At 39.7% G+C, this 25,296-nt stretch overlaps 1 protein-coding gene across 5 annotated transcripts in view; it reads right to left on the bottom strand.

Annotated features, from left to right (window-relative positions):
* Window positions 1–25,296, bottom strand: part of NFIB (nuclear factor I B) — a 194,765-nt gene that overhangs the window by 42,714 nt on the left and 126,755 nt on the right. For 4 of the 5 annotated variants that reach the window (XM_075826742.1, XM_075826733.1, XM_075826766.1 and 1 more), the window contains exons 7-9: window positions 11,182–11,271; window positions 4,001–4,129; window positions 486–664 (exon numbers count right to left, since the gene is read on the bottom strand). In XM_075826742.1, the coding sequence (XP_075682857.1) occupies window positions 486–664; window positions 4,001–4,129; window positions 11,182–11,271 (398 nt within the window). The remainder of the gene's footprint in view (window positions 1–485; window positions 665–4,000; window positions 4,130–11,181; window positions 11,272–25,296) is intronic. The other variant, XM_075826758.1, reaches the window with a different exon arrangement.

The following is a 25,296-nucleotide window of genomic DNA, read 5'->3' as shown; positions in this document are numbered from 1 at the left end:
CTCTCAGCACGCCAAATGTTTATTTATTCTAGCCAAAAGCTGGCAGGGCATGCCGGGAATTGCAGTTTCACAAAAGCTTGAGTGCCGAAAGTTGCTGACCCCTAAGGTCACATATCTGACAGGGGAGTGGAGCTGTTGTACGCTTCCAAAGGCAACCAGTGGAATTTCAATTGTGTCATGTGGTTAAAACATTTAACCTTTTGGATGGCACCCAGGAAAACAGTAACACAAAGGAACGTATAGTAAAATTTTCTAGATACAGAGTTGATTTGTTGATGTATGAAGTTCATGGAGTGCCAAGGGCCCGTCAAGAGTCAGTTGATGTAAACATTTCTGAACGACCAGACTTCTTAAACCGCCAATAGTTTTAGTTAAATTTAGGCTTGTGGTCATTTTTCTATGGAAAATATTGACTGCATTACTGAACTAACATTTGCATTCCATTATCCACAGATATAATCAGTATAAATACAAATGTCTATTACCTGGCTTGTTTGTGGGCTGGACGGGTCATAAGAAGGAACATAGTTCTTCAGGGCATCCTGAGGGTTCAGGTGAGGAGGATATCGAATTGTTGGATGAGAAAAGTAGGAACTTGGGGCCGGAGGAAGAATAGCTTGGGTTGCAAATGGCAGAGGGGAAGGTGAAGTCCTGGTTGAGATGACTGTTAATACAGAAGAAGAAAAAAAAGTTGACAGTATGTCAGCATTTTGTTCGGTGTCTGTAGAGCTGTGAGAGACTGACCCACCTGAACTTGTGAAAACACTTCCCCCAAACACTCGTAATTCATCTTCTAAAACATGTACTTGATTATTTTCCCCGCTGTACTAGCAATTCAAATGAAGCCCAAATACCAGACATCCCCTGAGAGCTAACAGCCCAAGTTTCCCAGATCAAGCTGCTCAAAGTCTTGTTTAGCTTTCAGGAATTACACCATCTCTGATTTAGCATTGCTTGAAATAAAAGCATTATTCCCAGAAAGAAAACATTTTTTACTGGTTAAGTATTTTCTCCAGAGTCTTTAAAGATAACAAAACCCACATTTTTGTATTGCCTAACATCACACTGGGAAATAAGTCATCATCGACTCCTAAAGGCTGTTGGCTGCAATGGACCGCTACATACCTGGAAGACTTATGGGATACTATTTGCTTGCAAAATGAACCATTGGTTTTTTTTGTTTTTTTTTTAAAGAGAATGCATGGATGAAGGGAATAGCTTGAACCCCAAAAGTATATTTGATAATGCATGCTTTCCCAGACTTTCTCATTCCATCTACATCACCGACATTCAGGCAAAAAGCTTATTTTTACCAAAGACGCCACCAAAAAAAAACATTATCAATTGATAAAGAACAGTTTGTCTATTTTCATATAGGGCAACTGTTTTTTTGCCACATCAATATTTATTTAATTAAGTTGTCTAAAACATTTTTTTTTTCCAGAGAAATGAACCAGACTTGCCTCTAGATTGGGGGAGATATCATAAAACTGATGCAAGTGGAGTACTTGCCAATGACAACCAATCAGGTCCCTGCTATCATTTTCCAAACGGCCTCTGAAAAATGATAGCAGCGATCTGATTGGTTGCCATGGTCGACTATTCCACTTTTCCTTTTCACCAGTTTTAATATATCTCCTCCATTGTGTTTTATTAAAAGAGAATCAATATAAGAAAGAAAAAAAAATAATGGTATTCCACTAGAACATTTGCCCCTAGTATAAGTTGATTTGCTTTGCCTGATGACAACGATTTCCATATTTAAATTTTTTAAAACTACGCAATGTTAATGGCTTTATCTAAGGACTTGCTAACTGTGTCAAGCTGTCACTATATATATATATATATATATATATATATATACACACATACATATATATATATATATATACACATACATACATATATATATTTATATTTATAGGTGAATGTGGGGTGATGTTCACCTTAAAGCCAAGTAGCCCTATCCTTCTGCTAAATGCGTAATAATAATTGTCAAAACAAACTAAAGCAACAAATGCAATAGCTGATTAATCTAGAACCTACGGATTAATATTTCTACTACACCTGCTGCATTATAAAATCACCAGAATGTTGTATTTTAAGGAATACTGTAGTGTCTCCTAAGTGAACTGAGCAATGCCCTTGGCAGGTTCTACAGATAATCACTGAACACAGGTGAACGCCCCAAGTTACGAGTGAATGTGATATCCGTTGGTTAGCCAAAATTCCATTTGGCTCGGAGCCTTGAAAGGAAAATGAAGTTAACTTAATGAAGTAAACTGAGCAAAGATATTCCCATACTCATTAAACAGAAACATATGTGTAACTTAATTTCACCCACTGTACCTGAAAGAACTCCAGTTGATGCAAGGCATGCTGTATTGACCTCAAAAAGTGACAAAGATTTACATTTGTAACAATATTTTAAGATGCATATGCACCGCAATTGATGGAAAATATGGCCTTTTGCTACAAGGAAAGCATGCAAAATGAAGAAATGTGCCTTAAAATATCTAACTGGAGTTGCATTTACATGTAGCGATTATTTTTAACATTAGAATGAAAACAACGAAATCTAACAATAATCGCTCCATGTAAGTGCCAGTGATTGAACAATAAACAACCTGATCGTTTCAAGTTTGCGAAATTCATAGTTTATATATATTAAATGTTAACAATTTCCTATGTATGAAGTGTAAACAGAAGTCTTAAAAGGGTTGTAACATAATCGACAACTATAACATATCTACAAGATAGGTGAGAATTGTCTGATCGAAGGGCCCCATCGATGGAACCCCCACCAATCACAAGAACTGGAGTCCGGCTTGAATGGAGTGGGGATTGAGCCATTCAATGTCTATGGGACTGACGGAAACAGCCGAATGCTGTACCTGGCTGTTTCTGTCATTCCCACAGACTTTGAATGGAACAACAGCATGCTTGATCGCCACTCCATTCAAAGTCCTCCTCACTGTAGTTGAGAAGGGAGGAGGATCAAGAGGTTTGGCACCCCCTGTTCTCGTGATGGGGTACCAGCAGTGGCCCCCCCTGCAATCAGACAATTATCACCTATACTGTGGATAGGCGATAATTGTTGATTCTGGTACAACTCCTGTAACAAAAGAGAACTAAATTGCAAATTGACAATCACTTATGGGTGAGTGCTTTGCATAAACGGACCTAAAACTGTAGTCTTTGCAATATCTTCTACACTATAAAATGACTTGTAATACTTTGTTCAATGGAAAATGTTTTAGACAATGTCTACTCAAACACAGAATAGGGTAAAGGATGGCCTAAAGTCACTTAAATGGTTGTCCGGTTTCAGCAAATTAATGTTATTTTTTGTTGGTTGAAAAGTTATACAATTTTCCAATATACTTTCTGTATGAATTCCTCACGGTTTTCAATATCTCTGCTTGTTGTTATTCATTAGGAACATTCATTGTTTACCTCCAGTGGATACAATTCTGTCCATGGTCATGTGATGGACACAGGTGCACAGCTCATTACAGTTACAGTATGTGTATCAGAGCTGTGTCTTCTAACAACTCCAGCACCTGTGTCCATCACATGACCATGGACAGAATTTTGTCCACTGGAAGTAAATAAATGATCCTATGGAATAACAAGCAGAGATCTTGGAAACCGTGAGGAATTAATACAAAAAGTATATTATATAACTCTTAAATATACAAAAAAATAACATTCATTTGCTGAAAGCGGACCACACCTTTAAGTGTAAAAGAGCTACCATAATAATGTGAATGAATTATTCATAGACTTCACTGATAAACAAAACAGGGGGTTTACTGCTTGCAAGAGACAGCCAAAGAAGACAATGCCAGTATACGGCATTGCCTATTATAGTAGTTCTCTCCTCTTCTGCTACAGATACAACTTGGATTATTCATTAAAACCATTATAATCATTTTCTAGCCACAAACATAGCCTGGGTAGGGAAAACTAGACTATATGACAGTATTGTTGCCCTTACCACTATGTCCTACTCCTGGAATCCCCGGATGATGATGCTGGGGGAAAGTGCTGAGTCTCGAAGAATCCTGTGGAGATGTTGGACTAAACAATGGCTTTTCGGGCTTCTTCATTGTTGGGGAGGACATATCTGTTTAAAGTAATACAACAAGTTGTTAGGATCCAAGCAGGTAAGGGAAGTGTATCAGTCATGATCAGACTTATAACATTTGTATTGTTGTTGCTAATATTATTGCTGAAAAGTGATTGTCCCATAACCAAGAATCACAGGTCCTCACTACCCCAATATAAATGTCATCAATTCTAAGCACACTTACTGCTAGTCACAGCTATGTGCCCTTCTTAGTTTAGTCATCAGACTTCAATGTGACAGGCAGACGAACAAGCACAAATGACTGGCCTCTAGACGAGGACTTCAATAACAGTTTGCTTGTCTTCAGCCTATTAAACCAAAATCACATTCCTTTCATACCAGACAGGCATATCACCGGAGTAATTCATGTGTCCATTATTTCTCAGATACTCTGAATTGCACTAAATATTCTGCAGCATTTAGCATTTTTTTTTTTTAAAACATGAATTATTCGTTAAAAACAATATGGCACCTTTCATGGTGAATAAGCAATTAATAAAACACGTTTTTTTTATCTTTTCTAACTATAGAGAATCGAATGTTGCGATTGAAGTGTTGTACCTACATTCACAGCACATAAGAAGCATACAGTCTAATTGATTTATCTCATCATGTTAAATTACCAATATAAAATATTCACATATTCCGTACAAAGTGTGAAAGACATTTGCATGTTAAAAAAAAAAAAGCAGAGATAAAGCAAAAATACAAGTCATGTAATGATATGCATAGTGACACAGAGATACAATCGGTTTTGTTGCAAGGCACTTAAATATACAAAGCCCTCATACAAGGATTGGAGCAGTGGAGAGCCCCAACATAATGAAGTCTTTGTATTTAGCACGGTCTAAATTCCCATCAGGTCCTGGGTTCTGCCAACTGCCCATCCAAATAGTTGGTTCTCATCGGCTGTCACACTTTAAGAAAAGCCTTGGATATCAATGAGAAGTCCCTTAAAGAGCACCTTATGGATATGAATTTCAGTTAAAGTAGCACTCCGTAACGTAGTAGAAGTAGTGATGTGTATTGACTTAACTGGTGCCGTTTTTCACATGACGCTGCTCTGTTTTAGACCGTCTTTGGGTCTTAAGTCTGACTCCCTGTATGCTACAGCATCTGCTGTAGGGACCAGAAGTCAGGCTTTCAATGCATGTCTATGAGAGCATTAATTTGAGTCTTATAGATTTAGATTTGGGTTGCCAGAGTACAGATCACGTGATCCCACGGCGGCACAGAATGGAATTCTGTGAAATACAGCACCAGATAAGACAATACACATCACTACATTAGACTTCATTACATTTGCAAACTAAATTAAAAAAACCTGGAGTGTTTTTTATAAAGCAGAAAATAACATTCAGTCAGACTACAACGTTGCGTTACAAAAACAAACAAACTTGTGTCATATTTGCTATGTAACAGTGGAGAATCTGTCAAAAATGTTGCTGTATGATGTGCCATTTCAGAATAACTAAGGTTCCATTCACGCCTTGTTTGGACAATACATCAGGCATATAAGCCTAAAAAAAAAGAAAAAGTATTCAGGCATAGGCTGTACAGTATCTATAGGATTCTATCATGCTGATTTCTGCTGACACAAAAATGCAGAAATAAAAGTAAAAAATAAATAAATTATAATGAGAGTGAGCAGCAGACATGTTTAGATATTTGGTTATATCTATGCATACAAATGGGATTACATTTATTTAAAATCATCTATATGTTTGCATATGTTTGGATCAGTCCAAACAAAAAGAAGTAAAAACCCCTTCACTTCCCCTAAAAAAGTGGAGTGAACCGAGCCTAATAGTGTCTTAATAATTCTCATGTCTTTTAAGGGCATTTTTCCATTTCTCAGATTCCAGAGATTAGGCCAGTGATTATCTTAATCTTGACGTGCTTTACCAAGTAGAAGATTTAAAGGGAAATCTGCTATTTATAAGTTAGGTTTCCTTTCCTTCCATTGTTGGAAATTTTCTGAAGTTTACAATGGCATACGTTATTTGTCTTAGATAACTTTGTTTATCTATGATTTTAAAGCTATTAACTTGAGTGGGAGATATTGTTCTAGATGTCCAGCCAACAAAAACTGCAACAATTATCAGCAGACTTTCCCCGATGACCAAAGTCATGACTGCTCCTTAAAAAGAACCATCACTGTGCTCGCTTTTTTTTTGCACCTCACGACTTTGAACATTTATCCCCCCCCCCCCCGCTCTACTGAAACAATATGACATATTTACATCCTTCAAGTTGCATATGGAGTATAGATGCTGTACACAGTAAATATAGCAGAAAGACGTGGTAAGAATCGAGAAACTGTCATGAAAACTTTACTTGCGATGATCATATTTTTTACAAACATAATATCAGATCAGGGGCGGTTCTGGATTTTTATGGACTTAGTATAGGCAGTTTGTCACCAGTTGCGGAGAAGCTTATTCACAAGTTACAACCAATATGGCTGCTGCAACGGAACAAAAAAATGACATTATCTTTGTAAGTAAATTAAATAAAATAGGCAAATTTCTACTCTCACTCTGGCCATACATTAGTTATTTTGAACAACTGAACGAACGTTCGCCAAATCTTCATTTATGCCCAAAAATAAACATGTACAAGCAGAAATTAGTTTGTATATTCGGGAAGAGCAAAAAGATACACTTCCGGTAGGTGGTTTCATCTAAAGCCCAAAACAGACATTTCTGTTCATTTTCACTGATTTTTCATGACAAACTACCAAAAAAATCCAACACATCAGGTCAGGTCCCAGACAGATTTCGGGGATTAGTCATTGTCGAATATCATCATTTGAGAATGAAAAATGGACGATAAATGGATAGCGATTCTATACATCTGTTGTTTCAGATAATCAAACTCACTGGTGTATCGCCACCTTATCTTCTGATTTACTAGTATAAGGCTTTGGGTGGAAATCTTCTTTAACAACATTTGCAGTATCAGATTTCTTCTTCATTGTCATATTGTAGATCGGAAACAAACGGCTTGGAAAAATACATATAGAATAAGGAATTATAATAGTTTGCAATCAATACGTTGCGTCCTGGTGTTTAACATGATCCAAAGAAATAAATCTGTCTCTGTCCACACGGTTTACATCTGCATCGGAGGCTCCGTTAGGAGCCTACATCGCAGATCCAGCCAAGATTACCAGAAACAATAACGCAGCATGGCTATTGTTTCCGTAAAACTGCGGGCACCCTGACGGAACCTATTAAAGTCAATGGCCGGTTGTGTTTGTGGTGCAACGGAACCGAAAGGACTCAACAGAATGACTCGACGCAGGTGTGAACCCAGACTAAGACTTTGGTTTTTTTATACCTTTTTTCTCCAAGAAAACAACATAGTATAAATATTTTCCATTAGAGGTTTGATTGAGAAAATATTTAAGAAACCTGTAATAGTGCTATTTGGCCTCTATGCAAGAAGTATGCACAAATAAACATCTTTAGGCCAACAGTGAACTGCTCAAAAGCCAAAGGGGCAAACAGAGAACGTTTAATCAAATATTTGCTGTCAAACTCCTCTCGGTGTGTTGTCTACTGTTGTTAAAACATCCAGCCATACTCTTTTGTAGAAACGAACAAGTGTACTAATGGCTTATATACATTGCTTCTGAATGCCATATTGTCCCTGTCTTGGGTAGTGACAAGCCTGTCAGTTACAGAATACTTTCACAAGGCACAATTGCTCCATTCTGCTGTTCACAAGCCATTACAAAAGACGGAACATAAAAGAAAGATTGAATTTCATTCCTAAACAAGAAGGAAGATGTCACAGCTAAATTGTGGAAGAGTAAGGAGCACTGTACTACATGAAGTCTATAAAGCTGTGTACTAATAAGTGTTGGGCTTTAAATACGTGAACAACTAGTGCATGATTCTAGGTCTACTTGCTGCACAATGTCTCGCTCAGTCTGCCTCTTCCGGCACAGAAAGCACATAACAATCTTTCTGCTTCCTGTATTTGTCTTGCATTTTTTCCTTTATCATGAAGCTGCATGATTTTCTCATGCTTTTTGTTGCTTGAACGGCAGGTATATAAAACTTGTATTTTATAGCACATTCCTGTGCCCACTATTGTACATGTAGTGCTCTGGCAGTCAAGAACATGCTTGGTGACCTGTGCCAGCACACTGCAGAAGAAACTATAAAAAGAGACATAAACATACATTTCCATTACATTATGTGTATGCAGTTAGTCCAGGTCTGCTGCTGAGCTTCAGTAGATGTGTTATATTAAGAAATGCATTTCACTTAAAGGGAACCTGTCACCAGCATTTCACCTATTACACCAGCAATACCTGGTGGTAGTGGGTGAAAAATCATTTTTATGTAACCTATAATAATCTTCTTAGTCGGCTCTGTAGCTTTAGTATTCAGTTTTTTAGTGTTCCTGTGCCATATGCTAATAAGCATAAAAGAGTCATATCTCCATTCCTCAAGTATTTCCGAGTTTACCCCTCCTCCTTACTTTTGATTGGCAGCTTACTTTTGATTGACAGCATTCTGGGTGGGCCAGTTTTAAGTAGTGGGCGGGCATAATTAAAAGGGAACGAACGAGACTGCCGTTTTATTACCATAAAAGGTGCAAAATGTTTGGAGACCATTATTTACAGTCGGAGGAGGAGTTTAGGAGAGGGGATAACAGCAATGAACTTTTTACAGCAGCGGCCAGTGACGGGTGAGTAGAGTTCAATAGGTGAAATGCTGGTGACAGGTTCCCTTTAAATCCTTCACCAAACAGAGCTCTTTAAAGGAGATGTGCTAAAAAAGTAAGTAGTTGGTACTATTGACCCGTCTATTTAATCCCTCTCGGCCAATCAGCAGAGAGGTACGGGTGATTAACACAGCTCACGTAATCAGGGGTACAGGGGGCGCGATGGAATCCACTGGCTTATTTAGAATTGTTACTTTAAAGCGATGTATAGTGTGCTGTATCTATTGGGGCAGAGTGATGGTAAAAACAGAAATATAGTCATTTTCTCTCTGCTACATTAGAATCTTTACACATCACAATATCACCAATGATAAGGTCACATTAGGCTATGTTCACACCCGTACTTTTACATTACTCATGGGTTTTGTCAGAGTTTCCGTCACTTTTAACAGTAAGAATGTAGCACTATTCTTACCGTCAAAATGATTGGAGACCTAAAGGAAACCCTGACAGACCCAATTATGAGTCAATGGGACCTTTCAGAGAGTGTTCGGATCCACCATACAACGGATCAGGCACAGAGCTAGTGTTATGAACTGAAGCCAAAGTGCAGATGTCAACAGAGCCTTACTTGTTCTTAACATGCCACTACTTGGTGACTATTACATGTGTACCTGCCATCAAGTTTTTACATCTTATTTTTAAACCCTTAACGCCTTTTTTGGCTGTTCAGCGAGTTTTAGTACATGCGGAATTAACAGCTAGAACAGCTTTAGTTATTAGAAAATTATTATTGATCTTTTGTGCAAGTTTTTCGTTTTGAAAGCAGATCTTTTACCACAAATTTAAGCGCAGCATTTCATAGTAGCAGGTCTAAAGGGCCATTATACCAACCATTTAACAGCAGCTAAGAAAGAATACAGCAGACTTATAATTATGAGTATGCTGTATTCATGAGAAGACTGTTCCACCTTCTCCTGACCCCCTCACCAAATATTGATGGCTGCTGTGCACCTCGCTATATACAGAGCAGCTAGCCAATGATTGGTGGGAGGAGGGGGGGAGAACGCTCTCCTAATAAATACAGGGGACTCACTGTATTAGCTGCTATTTGCCAAACAGCACAATATTTTTTGCAACATATCGTCTAGGAGCCCGGTGAATCTGTGACAGGTCAGCATATTATTGTGACAGATCCGCTTTAAAGTTGCAACAAGCAAAAGTAAAACGAAAGTTTATTTGAAAAATGTGATAAAAATAAAAAGTTTGTGACCATTTATTAATAAATAACGTGTAATGTAATATGATTGCAGCTAGGAATATGGATTGGTCTAGAAAATAATTTTATTTTTGTTTTGTGTTACTCTACACAGTATATATATTTTTTTTGACTTGCATTTTATTATTGTAAAATATGTCATTTGTCACTGTGAAAAATGCTCTTGGTCTTGCAGTTCTGAAGCGGTACTGGCATGCTAATGGTATGTTCACAGAGGTCGGAAAACGCTGCATAAAAGAACACAGCGCATCCAACCTAGAACCCGCAGGGACTTCCAGCCGAAAGACCACACCAACATGTGATTTTCAGACGGAATCGCCGCTGCGGAAAGAACAGCAGAAAAAAAAGAAAAGCCAATACTTACCTTCATTGGTGTTGCCTTAGTGATGCATCCCTCTGGTCTCCAAGCAACCCGGTCACATGGGATGAAGTTTCATCCCAGGAGGCTGGGCTGCACGGAGTACAGCTGAGGGAACAAGGAGCCATCACTATAACAATGCCAGGGGGGGTAAGTACAGACTTCTTTATTACATTTAAAATAAGAAAAAGTATTTTTATTATTTCAGACTTGCAATTTGTGCAGCGAAATCGCGGCTTTTACCTTCCTTTTGAACTCAATGGGGAAAAATTGACATGCTGCGAAATAAAAAAAGACTGCATTGCAAGTCAATTTATGAAGGTTTTCTCAGCTGATTTTTTTTCTGCAGCGTGTGGATGACATTTGTTAAAATCTCATCCACTACTGTACTACGCTGCACATTTTTGGGAATGAAATCCGTTGCGGAAAATCCGCATCTAATTCTCTCTGTGTGTCACAAGATCTCTGGGATGTATACGGGATAAAGCCCTCCTGCATCCTAGATTTTCTAAACATCAAATCACTTGTTAAGCGTTTCTCCTGCCTTCTTTCTCAGGTGTCTCAGACAACCAGTTCCCAGACCTGTACCCAAACGATTGTACATGCAGCTGTGTTTCAAGTGCCAAGAGGTGGCACACCAGTTTAAAGACATGACATAAAGTGGTCATTAAGGAGTTAAATTAACAAGCCTTGAGCGGTCTTTAAAATAAACTTAACTCTCCAAGTTCTCACCTTCCATTTTCATCTTAAGCCAACAACAGTCAGAAGCCCCGACTTCCTCCATTTTCCACTGCTTGTTTCTGGTTGACTGGCCTGTAAACGCTGTATGTGACGTTACAAAAAATGAATGGGGCTTAATGACTTTTTCACATGACACGCTATTGTAAAAAAAATGGCTGCTTTTAAAATTGTCCTGCCTGGTACTACTAAATAATTTAAATAATTATAAAATATTCAGTTGACCTTATTACACCAGTGCTGAAAATATAGTTGTGTTAAGTTGGTCAGTGTTGTAAGGGTCTATTAACAAAGCGTTTGCAGTGAAAGTTTGGTATAGGTGCCAAGAAATGCCCCTTTGGGCCGTTGGATGGCAAAAGAGTGTCCTTTGGCATTCGCCCGGCTGGTTTACATTAATATACCTTTTCCCCGCTGTACATAATAGCGAAGCCTGCTGCACTTTCTTATACATTGCTTTTTTACACTGGTGGTGTATGGGCAATGTATACAACTATAAAGGTCCTTTTACACAGGCCAATTATCGGAAAAACGACCATTCATATGAACACTTGTTCTCTATAATTGCCCTGTGTAAACAGGGCAACGATCTGCCAATGAACCAAAAACACTCGCTCATCGGCTGATCGTGTCGTTTATGCAGCAATAAATATCATTGCTGACAGCACATCTTCCTGTGTAAACAGGGAGATGTGGTGCCGGCCCGATAGAAATGTATGGGGATGAGCGATCGGAGTAACGATTGCTCCGCCCCATACATAACCAAGCATTGCTCCTAGTAAACTTGATCGGCACTCGTTGCTTGGCCCACATCGGGCCGTGTAATAGGACCCTAAGGCATGCAGCTGAATACACCAGAGGCATCCATTGCAGGTATACCCAAGGAGAATTTCCCGACATATATGTCAAGCGAATGCCTTAAACGGAATGTTAAAAGAGCCTTACACCATATTTGTTAAAACAGTCAGTGAGCGAACACAATTTCTATATATCGCTGCTCAATATGTTGACGCAATATAGATAGATTACCTATCATTCAAAAGGTTCATAAGACCTTCTTGCCTTACATGCTTTCAGTTGTTAGGTCTATATACTAACTGACTAGAAATATAATGTGAATTCAGTGTTTGCTTGGTCAGCCTAATCCGTTCCCCAAAAAAACAAGCTATAAAAGAAGAACATGCTTTTTTTGAATTACTATAATCATACTGGGTTTTATATCGAAGATATAATGTGCAAAACAAATCTGTGTACAGAAATTTTGGTATCACTGACCACAAAGTATACAACACAACACATCACATGTAAAACAGGAGGATCAGTACAAAGCGAGTCAAAATAACGGTGTCAAGCTAATGACAACAAGGCTTATTCACAAGGGTTAAAACATTCTGTAAAATCAATTACATGTAGTAATAGAGTAAGCACCTGCCGCTACTAAAGAGTGACTAAATATTGAACCAATAGCTAACAAATGATAGCTACATATTAAAACCTTAGCAGTCCGAGCAATAGCTTGTAGATATATTTATGAACATTTTAAGAAGTAAGCTCAACCTGCTTTGTTGGGTAGAAAACAGAGATGGGAACAGCACTACGTGTGATGTGCTTGTGGTTTTATTGTGCACGCCAAAGCAGGGGCATGGTCCCAAAAAAATAAAGAAGGTAGTCAGCCCCCAAATGCTGGAGATCAAAACAGTGGCTTATTCCAGTAAGAAACGTTTCGGGTTGTGTTCGCCTTTAGCAAGAATACTATGTTTGATAAAGGCTAACACAAGCCGAAACGTCGCTTACTGGAATTAACCACTGGTGATTTATCTCCACCATTTGAGTGCTGCCCGCCTTCTTTAATTTTGCTTTGGATGCTTTGTTGGATAATCTAAACTCTTTTTGCACCAATTGCCAACCTGTGTGCCATTTACAAATTCAGTATCTTCAGTATGCTGAATGATTTAATGCTCTAAAAGTTCATGCCATGAAAGAAAATAAATCTGTTTCATATTGGCAGGGAAACAAATGTAGCCTATTTGGAGCTAAACGGTTATTAATTACCTAGATAGTGCAAAATTGGTATTACAAGATCACATTACTAGCATGCAATACGCATTTTGTGGCCATGATTGGGTCATGCGCGTCTTAAGACCACATCAAAGTCCTGAAGCTTATGTACATATTAAAAAAAACTGAACCCTCGACATGGAGCTATAACTGTAGACGAGGCAAAAGGAAACTGGTGTGAGGCCCTGAGTATGTATTGACAGCTTGCACAAATGGAATGCCAGATGCATATCTGTTTGACTCAGCCTAGGGCAGCTCTGACGGACTCTGATGTGCTAAAACGCTGTAGGGGGAAAAGTGTGAGGGAACGTGTTTTTACGGGAGCTCTTAATTAAACTGTTGTTCTCTTCCAAGAGGACCTTCGGAAACACTAATGAGACATGAGTTTGGGCAATATCCTCATCAAAGCGATAAAGAAAAGCCCCTCTTTCCCTGCCTGCAGCCGTCAGACATCCCTCGATAAACATCACATGGTCAGCCAAGTGCCTCTAGCCACCTGTTAGGGGGACATCATGGCAGTAAGCTGGTGATCTGGGGGCAAGTTCAAACATCCACAGTAACACCTGCTCACTGCAGACACCTGCTTTGCTTCCTACAAGCAGAGACCCATATGTTCATTCTGCTGATGTTTACTGAGGTTGCAGTTGTGAACAGGATTCCAACACAAGAGCTCTAGGAGAAAATAAAAAAAAGGTACACTCACATCTAAGAACATATACTAGAACTGGAGTGGGAGTGCTTGGCTCCGCCACGGCATCCGGATTAATTGGAATGTTTGTTTTACAGTTCAGGCTGTCATTAGTGGATTATCAGATTTACACATGATATTCCAGATCTAGAGATTGTTTCTATAACTTTGCTACAACAATTTGACAATGTTTAAAATTACCAGCATCTGTGGACTTAAAATAAAATACCAATAATCATAATTAAATGTGTAAATACTTTAGTAAGTAAACTATTTGTGAAAATAGAAGAAGGGAGGTAAACACTCATTTTTATGCAAATCAAGCAGATGGTAATTAAACCAGGATTTAATACCTTTATTTATTCAAAAAAATGGCTCATGCTTTAAAATACTTCCTAGTATAAACATGTACAATATACATAGGAAAAGCATTTTATCCTAGCCTCCACGTCTACTTAGGAGCGTACCAGAGATAATGAGGTTGAATTGCTGTATCTAAAGACATGATTAAAATAGTTATTTGTCCATATGACAAGGCATATGGGCTTGATCCCGTAACAGTTGCTGAATGATGTCATTTCAACCACAAGTAATTAACTGCCGGAATGAAAAATAAGATATGTTTGCTTAGTTCCCGCTTGAAATGAATGCTCCATCAAGACATAAGTTAACCATTTGGGCTCTGTTCACATCTGCGTCAGGGCTTTCTAATGTTCTGCTCCGTCATAGGGGCAAAACAACAAAGAATGGAGCCGTCGCATGACGGGTACCATCAGTTTCCGATGAAACCCATTGCCTTTAATGGACAAAATATATTGAATGCTGCACGATTTTGTCCAGCAAACACTATGGAATCTGAAACGTGGGCTCCTAATAGAGCCACTAGGCAGATGTGGATAGAGCCTTACTTCAAGGAGTAATAAGCAGCTACTGGAATTCATAAAAATTAACCCTATACTATACTATAAAAAGATACTCCTATGTTTATGATTTTTTTTATAATTTTTTACTTTAAGATCCCATGTCCCCTTAAACGTCCAATATAAAGTGATATTGCTGTAGATTGCACATTCCATTTTATGTAGTAATTGGGCTGTTACATTTCTAAAGAAAAACCTTAGTATGAGGTGTTGGCAGCAATATTTTCTACATATAAAATGTTTTTTCCAGGCTCTTAAATCAATCAAGTGCTGGCCAGTCCAGTTCCTTCACACTAAACATGTTTTTTTGGACTTTGCTTTGTGCATTGGGGCACAGTCATGCTGGAACAGAAAATGGCCTTCCCCAAACTATTCTTACAAAGTTGAAAGCATACAATTGTCCAAAATATCTTGGTATGCTGAAGCATTATGAATTTCCTTCACTGGAACAAAGGACCTAGGCCAACCCCTGAAAAACAACCCATCGCATTATCCCTCCTCCACCAAACTTTACAGTTGGCACATTGCAGTCAGGCAGGTAAAGTTCTCCTGGCATTCGCCAAACTCAGACTCATCCATCAGACTGCCACATAGAGAAGCGTGATTCATCACTCACACAGAAAACATTTCCACTGCTCCAGAGTCCAGTGGTGGCGTGCTTTACACCAATCCATCTGACACTTGGCATTGTGCTTGGAAATGTAAGGCTTGTATGCAGCTGCTCGCCCATGGAAAGCCATGCCATGAAGCTCCTGGGGCACTGTTTTTGTGCGGATGTTACGGAGGTTTTTATATCATCAGCTATCTTTTATCTCCATTAGTTACTATGCATAACACTGTATACTTCTTGTATTCCCACAAACTAGAATTCATTGCAATGGTGGTTTTAATGTAGATAAAGGAGAAGAATTGAGGAGGGAAGATTGCACAAAACAGGCTATGCTATACACTTTCCCAGTGTGCTACTAAACGTGAAATGTACCTACTGTATGTAGTGTATGTTCTGATGACGCAAACTAAGACTTACGACTTAATGCTGGTGTTTTGTAAGTAAAGCGACAGAAAAATGTCTGATCCTGGGGACAGGATAGTTTTTTTATATAACAAATCGGGGGAAGAAAAGTATAACTTATTTTTGGGACAAAGGGAAAAACGTACAAATACCAGGACAGGAAGGGCTTCCATATGTTATTAAAGTCAATGATCCAATATTATAGCATATGAAATGTAGCTATTGTTAATAATTAGATTCTCTCCAATGACTCATGAGTTCATGTTAAGGCCAAAATTTTCTCAACATTTGCAAAATATATAGAATGATGAATTCCATTCTGACAAAATACTCCCCTGCTCTGCAGCGCAGGTGTGGAAAAGCCCTGGAGTAGTGAGAGTAAAGTTTGTGACCTCTTGCCTCTGCAGTGTGAGCCTTGGGGCAACAGCTCTGATGCATACTTTATTCTTTCAGCTTATTTAAGGTTATGCTCTAGCTGCTACACTATTTTATGCATTGATAAGAGTGTAAATGTGCCCATCTTTAGGCCCATTGCGCCAGTGCGTAAGGTCAGTAAATGTAAAGAAAAGCATCTTTACTAATGTGCAGTAACAAGGTTCTCAGCCTTGCTCATTTTACAATCCTCTGTAAAGTACATTATTATTATTTCTTTCTAAATCTCTTTATAAATAAGCATGAAAGTGTTTCATACCAAATCCCAGACACAAGCATGCAGGCGGTCTGTATGTGCTGGAATTTGTGGTTCAAGGACAGAGTAAATATCTCTTGTTGTTTACATCTGCTTTTGACAAAAAGTGAACAGTGAAAGGGCTTTTCTGATCTTGTAAAATATCTGCATACTTTTCAGTTGTATTGCTTTGCCACTTCACAGGATGTTTCTCTGTTAGACATGCGATACTTTAACCAAGAGATGAGTGGGCTGAGTTATTAAGTGCCACAAGGCCAAAGGCAGGGAATCCCTAGAGACACACATAGTCTAAAAATGTCTCACAAGAGATTAACAAGAAATTATTGGAATATTAAAAACAAACAAACACATTTTAGGAGCAACAAAGTTCAAGTCTCAGAGTATAAGAATAGTCATGCAGTTTAGGGGCTCTTCTGGATAATAAATAGCACAACTAGTTGAGCTATGCTTTTTTCCTACAAAACAGTTTCCTTATACTGTGTTCAACTCTTCTTTATTTGTAGCAGTCAAGCATTAAACATTTTAAAGTTATATCTTACCAAGCATTTCATTATTTCTTAATGACCTAAGTGTAATATGTATTTAGCGAGATGGAGCACCCAAAGGCTCTTTTACACGGGCCAATTATCGGGCAAACGGCGTTCATGTGATAAACAGGGCAACAATTAGCAGATCAGCAAACACTGATGGTGCAAGAAATATTATCGCTGTGTAAACAGGGAGATGTGCTGCTGACATGATAGAAATGTATGAGGATGAACCAGCGCTCGCCCCCATACATAACTCCTTGAGCGGCGATTAACGAGCTGTCTCATTGATCGGCACTCGTTTACACGGCCCATGTCAGGCGGTGTAGGAGGACCCTAAGTGTCCTCCAGCTCATGAATGCACAATTCCTGTCCATGAATAGTCCAAAGTAGTGCATAAGTGCAAATAGTCCTATGAATTCCATTCATGAATCCTCCATAATCAATCTCTCTAAATTACAATATTATCCCTGTCTCCATACTGCTGTAGAGCAAAGTCATCAATTAAAAACGTCCATGTTAAAAGGATCCCTTGACAATAGGCTGATCACAAAGTCTCCCCCTGTCAGGAACACCTACTAATCAGCTGTAATCTCTGGGGAAACCTGACAGTAAGTGTTCAATTTCTCTGCAGCGCCACCACAGGGGAAATTAAGCATTACATATTTCCCATTCAAATCAATGTGTTTTCTGTATAATGCAGGATAGGACAGGTCCTCCCGATTAGGAGACACTTTTTGTAACCGTTTCCCATTCTGGCCTCTATTAACTCAGAATTCACTAATAGGGTATATGACAATGGGTTTACTAATAATACAAGCACTGTAAATTAACTCATCTACAGGGCACACAATCTGAGGGAATCAAGGGGCCGACCTACACTTGGCAAGTGACTTGTTCTAGGCATGTGCTTCCCATTCTCTAGTGGAAGCTATTGGGTGGCTGCAGAGGGAAAGTACAATAAAGAGGATTTAAACCCGAAATGCAAAAATGGCCATATATTTGTAAATCAGAAGTTAGAGAAATGACTAAAGTTTCACTATTAAAAGTATAAATATTTTTTACTTACAGAGATAATGGCAGTTTTCTGTTTTGATGTGTGCCTGTTTTCTGTGTGCCAAAAGGGACAACAGGAAGTGCATTCACACTGGTTGGCAATTTTGCAAATTTTTGCAGCTGATCTAACTTCTGATTTACTAATATATCGACATCTTTACACATTGGGTGGAAATTCTCATTAAAGACAAAATTACAGATGAAAAAGTTCAAACTGGAGTTGCAACTCTGTACAATAGTAGCGTACAATTCTCAATACAGTTCTACTTTCTAAGTTAATAGATTTTTTTTTTTTTATAAATATAAGAAAATATTGAAAGACTAATTATGAGAGCTCATTGGTGCTCACAGTATCGGATACATATTCACCAAATTTGGAAAGAGGCGATTAGCTGCAATACTTGTCACAACCCATGAACAGTGTGGCGCTGTTTCTGGAAGAAAACAGTCATGTTTTTCTAATCCTGTAAAATTCTATAGATTTTCTATGGTTAGCTCCTGGCCTTGGTGGCTTATTAATGTTGAAAATTCGTAGCAAAAGGATGCAAGTACAGGGGAGAAAAATGAAAAGTAAAGGTGAGGTGGAGCTAGGGAGTGCAAAGCAAAAATGTTTGTCAGCAACAGCATTTTTGATCTGTAAAGTTTATTCATTAAACTTTCCTGAGTGTGAGAAACAAAAAAGCACCAACAGAAATGATAGGTGCTAGCCATCTGTCATTCTGTATAATTCATTCAATGAACTTCTTTCTATATTCTGTGAGGCTTCTTTCATCCATAAGCAGGTAGGATGATCATGCTAATAGCTTAACAAGTCAATTACAATTGATTTGTTAATGCAATGGAGTTAAAGTACCTCTAAGCTTAAAAGACTTGGCTGATTTTATTGAATTAGAGAAATGCAGTAAATCGGAATTTAAAAGAAGGGAAATGCTCCAACCTGCTTACAGATGCAATTTAAAACTTATATTGCAAAACACATTTTAAAACGATATACCTACAAAAAAGGGGTTTACAATATAACAAAGGAATTACAGCCCACTGGGAGACCATGTCGCATCTCTTTGTATAACAGTGGCTTCAATACATTTTTCTAAGTTCTTGCTGCTAGTAACCATATGGGATTGGTTTTATTTGACACCCTTAATAAATTGTAATAGGCATATAGACATGGCAGGCTTGGTAGCCTTTGTTAGGCGCCGGCTGTCAAGACAACCGTCAGCACCTTGCGACCATGTCGCCGTGGTGCTGATGGGGAAACAGAGGGATCCCACTCCCTCTGTTAAAGGGAATCTGTCCGCAGTTTTGAGGCCTCAAAATCGCTGACAGAGCGACTTAGGTGAGGGGAAGGGCATTGTAAACATACCTTTTGTCTTGGTCGTGCAACTTGCATGACCGAGAAACTGAAGTTTAATTCCCCCTTCGCGGTAGTTGCAAGTGGCACTTTCTGCTCTGAGTGACTGCTCTAGCGGGCAATCAGGAGACCGCTAGAGCTATCACTCAGAGCAGAGGGGTGAAGATGGCAGCGTGCAGTCAGGAGAAGCCAGAAGCAGTTCCACAACAGCACTACTGTTTGGGCACACGCTATATTTCAGAAGGGAAGGAGCGCTATTTGGCTTTTGGAGTGCAGATTTTGCAAGATTGGTTTCTGGGCACTTTGTTGCATTTACAAAGCTCCTGTGGGACCAAAACAGTAGAAACCCCCCCAGAAATTACCCCATTTTGGAAACTACACCCTTCACGGTATTCACCCAGAAGTGTAGTGAGCATGTTAACCCTGCATGTGTTTTCTGGAAATTAGTGTGCACTCTATGTTGAAGAGTAAAAATGGCAATTTTTCCATAGAGATGCAAATATGTTGTGCCCAGCTTGTGCCACCATGAAAAGACAGCTCTCTAATTATTATGTTGTGTATCCCGGTTTTAGAAACACCCTATATGTGGCCCTAATCTTTCGCCTGGACATTTGACAGGGCTCAGGAGTGAAAGAGTACCATGTGAAATTAAGGCCTAATTTGGCAACTTAATAAGTATTGGTTCACAATTGCAGAGGCTCTGATGTGAAATAATAAAAGAAACCCCTGAGAAGTGACCCCATTTTGGAAACGACACCAAAGTGGGTGAGCCCACAGGTCTGGCCATAAGTGAATGCGCTGCGGACGGTGCAAAGTAAAAATTGCAATTTTTCCCTAGATATGCCATTTCAGTGGCAAATATGTTATGCCCAGCTTGTGCCACTGGAGACACATCCCAAAAATTGTTAAAAGGGCTCTCCCGGGTATGGCGATGCCATATATATGTGGGCGTAAACAGCTGTTTGGACACAGTGTAAGGCTCAGAAGGGAGGGAGCACCATTTGGCTTTTGGAGCGTAGGTAGTAGTCTTGTTTGAAGTTTTACTGGTATTTCAGCTTATAACGTGGGGGCTCATGTCATCTGGGCAGAGTACACCAGGGCATAATAAGAGGGTATAATAATGGAGTAAAAAACAAAAAAAACAAATAAAATAATCCATAGATGTGTGTTACGCTGTGAAGCAATCCTTTATGCACAGGCCGGTGTTGCACTGATAAATGGTGTCGCTTCTTATCCCCTTTTGGTCCACATTTCGCACCTTTGCAGTTTGGGGAATTTTGCTGGGAATGTGTTGTCCTGGTAGAATACGGGCACCCTCGCTTCCAGCAGATATCTTTGGGCCCTCCCCTTCCTGCTTCCCTAATTTTAGGGCCTTGATAACTCGCCTCTTGAAAAAAATTTCCCCTCGGGCCTGCACAACTGCATATTTTTTCTTTCCTGACTTATGGAAGTCTTAACTTATTTGATTTTTTCTTAGATGTAGTATTTTTTGGAAGACAAGGTGACAAAGAGACAGTAATTCTGTTATAGTTTTTACGGTTTTTTTACAGCGTTCACCGTGCGTTATAAATTACATGTTTACTTTACTCTGCGGATCAGTAAAATTCCGGCGATACCTAATTTATAGCACTTTTTTATGTTTTACAACTTTTTGCACAATAAAATCACTTTTGTAAAAAGAATGTATTTTTTGTGTCGCCAAGTTGTGAGAGCCATAACTTATTAATTTTTTCATCGACGGAGCTGTATGAGGGCTTGTTTTTTGCAAGAGGAGCTATAGGTTTTATAGGTACCGTTTTTGGATACATGCGATAATAATTCTATTATAGATTGATAGGTATTACCCTCATACAATTTTATATATAATATGTTGGAGCAATGAGATTCACACTAGGTGTACACCACCGATTTATGATATATGTATAGTAACAGGAAAGGGAAAGAGGAAAGTAGTGTGATCAAATAATATTGAAAATAATAAATTCTTTATTAGTAAATAGTTAAAATAACAATGTTAGCTGAAAATTTGTAGTGCCAATGACCCCTCACTTGACACTATAGACAAATAAATGTCTTAATTATTCTTACTCCGTTGGGGAAATATGCGAGTAATGGGACAAGTAGCCTAAATCTTAGATGTATATTGATATATTGATTAGCCCACAGTTGTATATGCTAAAGCAAAGTGTTGTGGAAATGACACTGCTAGAGCATTAACTTGAGTTGGTTGTAGTGGTACACAATTCTCTATAATGCTGTGCTGAAGGTTCCTTCATCGGGCTGTAAAGTTAGCCCAGCGATGGAGGAACCTAGTAAAGTGACAGTCACTGCGTGTCTGTCAAGTTGCACATAGACCAGATCAGCATACAATGTACAATGCTGAGCACGGTCAAATGAGAGAGAGTACACGGCAAAAGCCGGGATAAGCTGTCTGGGTGCTTGTTAGCACGTCCAGTGCAGCTAAACACGGTCCCTATTTGTGGGCTAATGCAGCTCACTGAGCACAGAATGTGTGTGCAGCCTAGATGGAGAGACTGCTAAATCAACAGTCTCTACGTAGCGGCTCAATGGTCACACGGCTCAAAAACAAAAGTGCCGTTTGTGAATAAAGAACCAGTGTAATCTACAGAGTAGAGCCGAGATCAGCTGTCTGGGTGCTGTCAGCACGTCCAGTACAGCGTAGCACGGACTCTCACTGTAGGCTGCTACGGCTCACTGGGCACACACTGTGTGCTGCATCGAGGAGAGACTTTCAGAATGACAGTCTCTGCATTCCTGTGGAGCTTCTAGTTGATCACTACGGCATACAGGGAGTAGTGCCGTTCGTGATCAGAAAGGGAGTTTACAGTGTTGAGCCCGGATCAGCTGTCTGGGTGCTAACAGCACATCCAGTACAGCTCAGCACGGTCCCCCACTGCAGGCTGCTGCGGTTCCCTAGGCACACACTGTGTGTACAGTGTCAACAAGAGACTGTTGAAATGACAGTCTCTGCGGTCTTTGAAGCTGCTCGTTGATCATTACGGCACACAATAGACAGTGCCGCTCGTGACCAACGACCAGGGAGTTGAAGCCTGTATGCCGGGATCAGCTGTCTGGGTGCTAATCAGCACGTCCAGAGCAGCCCGGTCCCTTCGTTTGAGCTGCTATAATTGACTGAGCGCACGTACTATGTGCAGCTTCAGTGATAGAGGCATAGAGGAGTCCCTGTCTCTTAGCAGATATTCTGCCACAGTTGTTAGTTGGAGACTAGTGTCTCAAATAACGGAGTTAGTGTTAGAGCATGAAACATTGTTGATAGTAAAACACCCGACGCGCGTTTCGCCGGGACTTCCGGCTTCTTCCAGGGGTGGTGGCCGCCGGACTCACGGCCCAGATATACTAAAAATTCCTGATTGACAGGAATAGAGACCAATCAAGACAATTGTAGATTGGAAACAGTGTGACTATGCTAGATAATAATTCTAGCATAGTTTTTTAAGTTCTTTTTTTACGCCGTTCACCGCGTGGGATACATAACATAATATTTTCATAGTTCAGGCCGTTACAGACGCGGCGATACCAAACATCTATGGTTTATTCATTTTTATATATATATAGTACCTGATAAGTGAAAAAGGGCGATTGTGTTTTATTTTATTACTTGAAAATTTTAATTTATTTTATTACAACTTTTTTTACCCTTTTTTTTTTCTTTAGTCCCACTAGGGGACTTGAAGGTCCAATTGTCTGATATATGTCCTAATACATTGCACTAACTATGTAGTGCAATGTATTAGAACTGCCAGTCTTTCACTGACAGCAAGCCAATTAGGCTTCGCCTCCGAAGGGGCCTAATCGGCTTCCTTAATAGCAGACCAGTAGGCCTCCTGTCGCAGGGATGCCGATGTGCTACAAACCAAAGATGCAGAGATCGCCTTCGATCACTGCATCTAAGAGGGTAATGGCAGGGATCGGCGATAGCTCCGGTCCCTGCCGTTACAGCAGGGTGTCATTTGTAACATACAGCTGACACCCGCTGCTGATGACGCAGGCTCAGGTTCTGAGCCTGCGCCATAGTTACTGGAAGCCTTTTAGGCCCACGTCTCCGGGAGGGGCCTAGGAGGCTTCCGTATTCAGGCAGACCGGGAGGACAGTGTTAGACCTCCGGTTGCCTTTTCAGCCATCGGCACCCCGGCGATTTCGTCGCTGGGGTGGCGATTAACTGCAAAAACCTAAAATGCAGCGGTTGCTGTAACATGCAGCTGACACCCGGGGATGACGGCACGGACTCAGCTTCTGAGCCCATGACGTCTATTTGTCGTTTGGATACGGCAATTCCCGGGAAGCACTGGCTTTCCATGACGTATACATGCGACAAATGTTGGGTAGGGGTTAATAATTTTTCTAATTCATTACAAGAAGTTATAAATATACTATATTATGGTCTTTTTTACATCTTATTACAGGAGATTTGACCTGAATTTTAATTCTTGAACAGAAAAAACATATTTATGTGGAATAAATGCAGTAAATAAAAACGTTCCATAAACTCGTTTCCTGGAACAAATTTTACATTAAGCCACGTAACAATTTTATTCTGCCATTACTGTACCATATATAATCATACCATTAAGAGATTCTCCACCTTGCTGTGCATTTACAAAAGTGCGGCAGTAAGATAGAGAATAATGTGATTTCAGTTCTACCAAGTCTCCTTGCTCATTCTTAGCTTACAGCCAGTTTATTTTAAAGCTGGGTTCACACTGTGGACTTTTGTTGCGTTTTCATATTTTATTTGGCTGATGGACTCCCATTGAGAGACATGGGAGTTTATCTACCAAAAAAAAAAAAAATAATTCATGTTAACAAGGCAGTAAGAACGCACAGTATGAAGCCAGGCTTAGGCTGTAGGTCTCAGTAATGTGTGCTAGAGACAACCCAAAGTAAACGGCTTCATCTGGGCAGGATAGAATAGAGCTACGGCCACTGTCCTTAGAGATCTCTATTTTTAACGGGGTTTGCTGCGGTATTATATTGTAAGGTTTAGATAGAATTTTGGCTATATTTAAAGAGACTCTGTCACCAGATTTTGCAACCCCTATCTGCTATTGCAGCAGATCGGCGCTGCAGTGTAGATTACAGTAACGTTTTTATTTTTAAAAAACGAGCATTTTTGGCCAAGTTATGACCATTTTTGTAGTTATGCAAATGAGGCTTGCAAAAGTCCAAGTGGGCGTGTTTAAAGTAAAACTCCAAGTGGGCGTGTATTATGTGCGTACATCGGGTTGTTTTTAATACTTTTACTAGCTGGGCGTTCTGACGAGAAGTATCATCCACTTCTCTTCAGAACGCCCAGCTTCTGGCAGTGCAGACACAGCGTGTTCTCGAGAGATCACGCTGTGTTGTCACTCACAGGTCCTGCATCGTGTCAGACGAGCGAGGACACCGGCACCAGAGGCTACAGATGATTCTGCAGCAGCATCAGCGTTTGCAGGTAAGTCGATGTAGCTACTTACCTGCAAATGCTGATGCTGCTGCAGAATCAACTGTAGCCTCTGGTGCCGGTGTCCTCGCTCGTCCGACACGATGCAGGACCTGTGAGTGACGACACAGCATGATCTCTCGAGAACACGGCTGTGTCTGCACTGCCAGAAGCTGGGCGTTGTGAAGAGAAGTGGATGATACTTCTCATCAGAACGCCCAGCTAGTAAAAGTATTAAAAACGCCCCGATGTACGCACATAATACACGCCCCGATGTACGCACATAATACACGCCCACTTGGACTTTTACTTTTAAACACACCCACTTGGACTTTTGCAAGCCTCATTTGC

This window comes from Rhinoderma darwinii, chromosome 1 (assembly GCF_050947455.1).
Source record: "Rhinoderma darwinii isolate aRhiDar2 chromosome 1, aRhiDar2.hap1, whole genome shotgun sequence".
NCBI lineage: Eukaryota > Metazoa > Chordata > Amphibia > Anura > Rhinodermatidae > Rhinoderma > Rhinoderma darwinii.
This window is presented reverse-complemented; position numbering and strand designations above follow the sequence as displayed.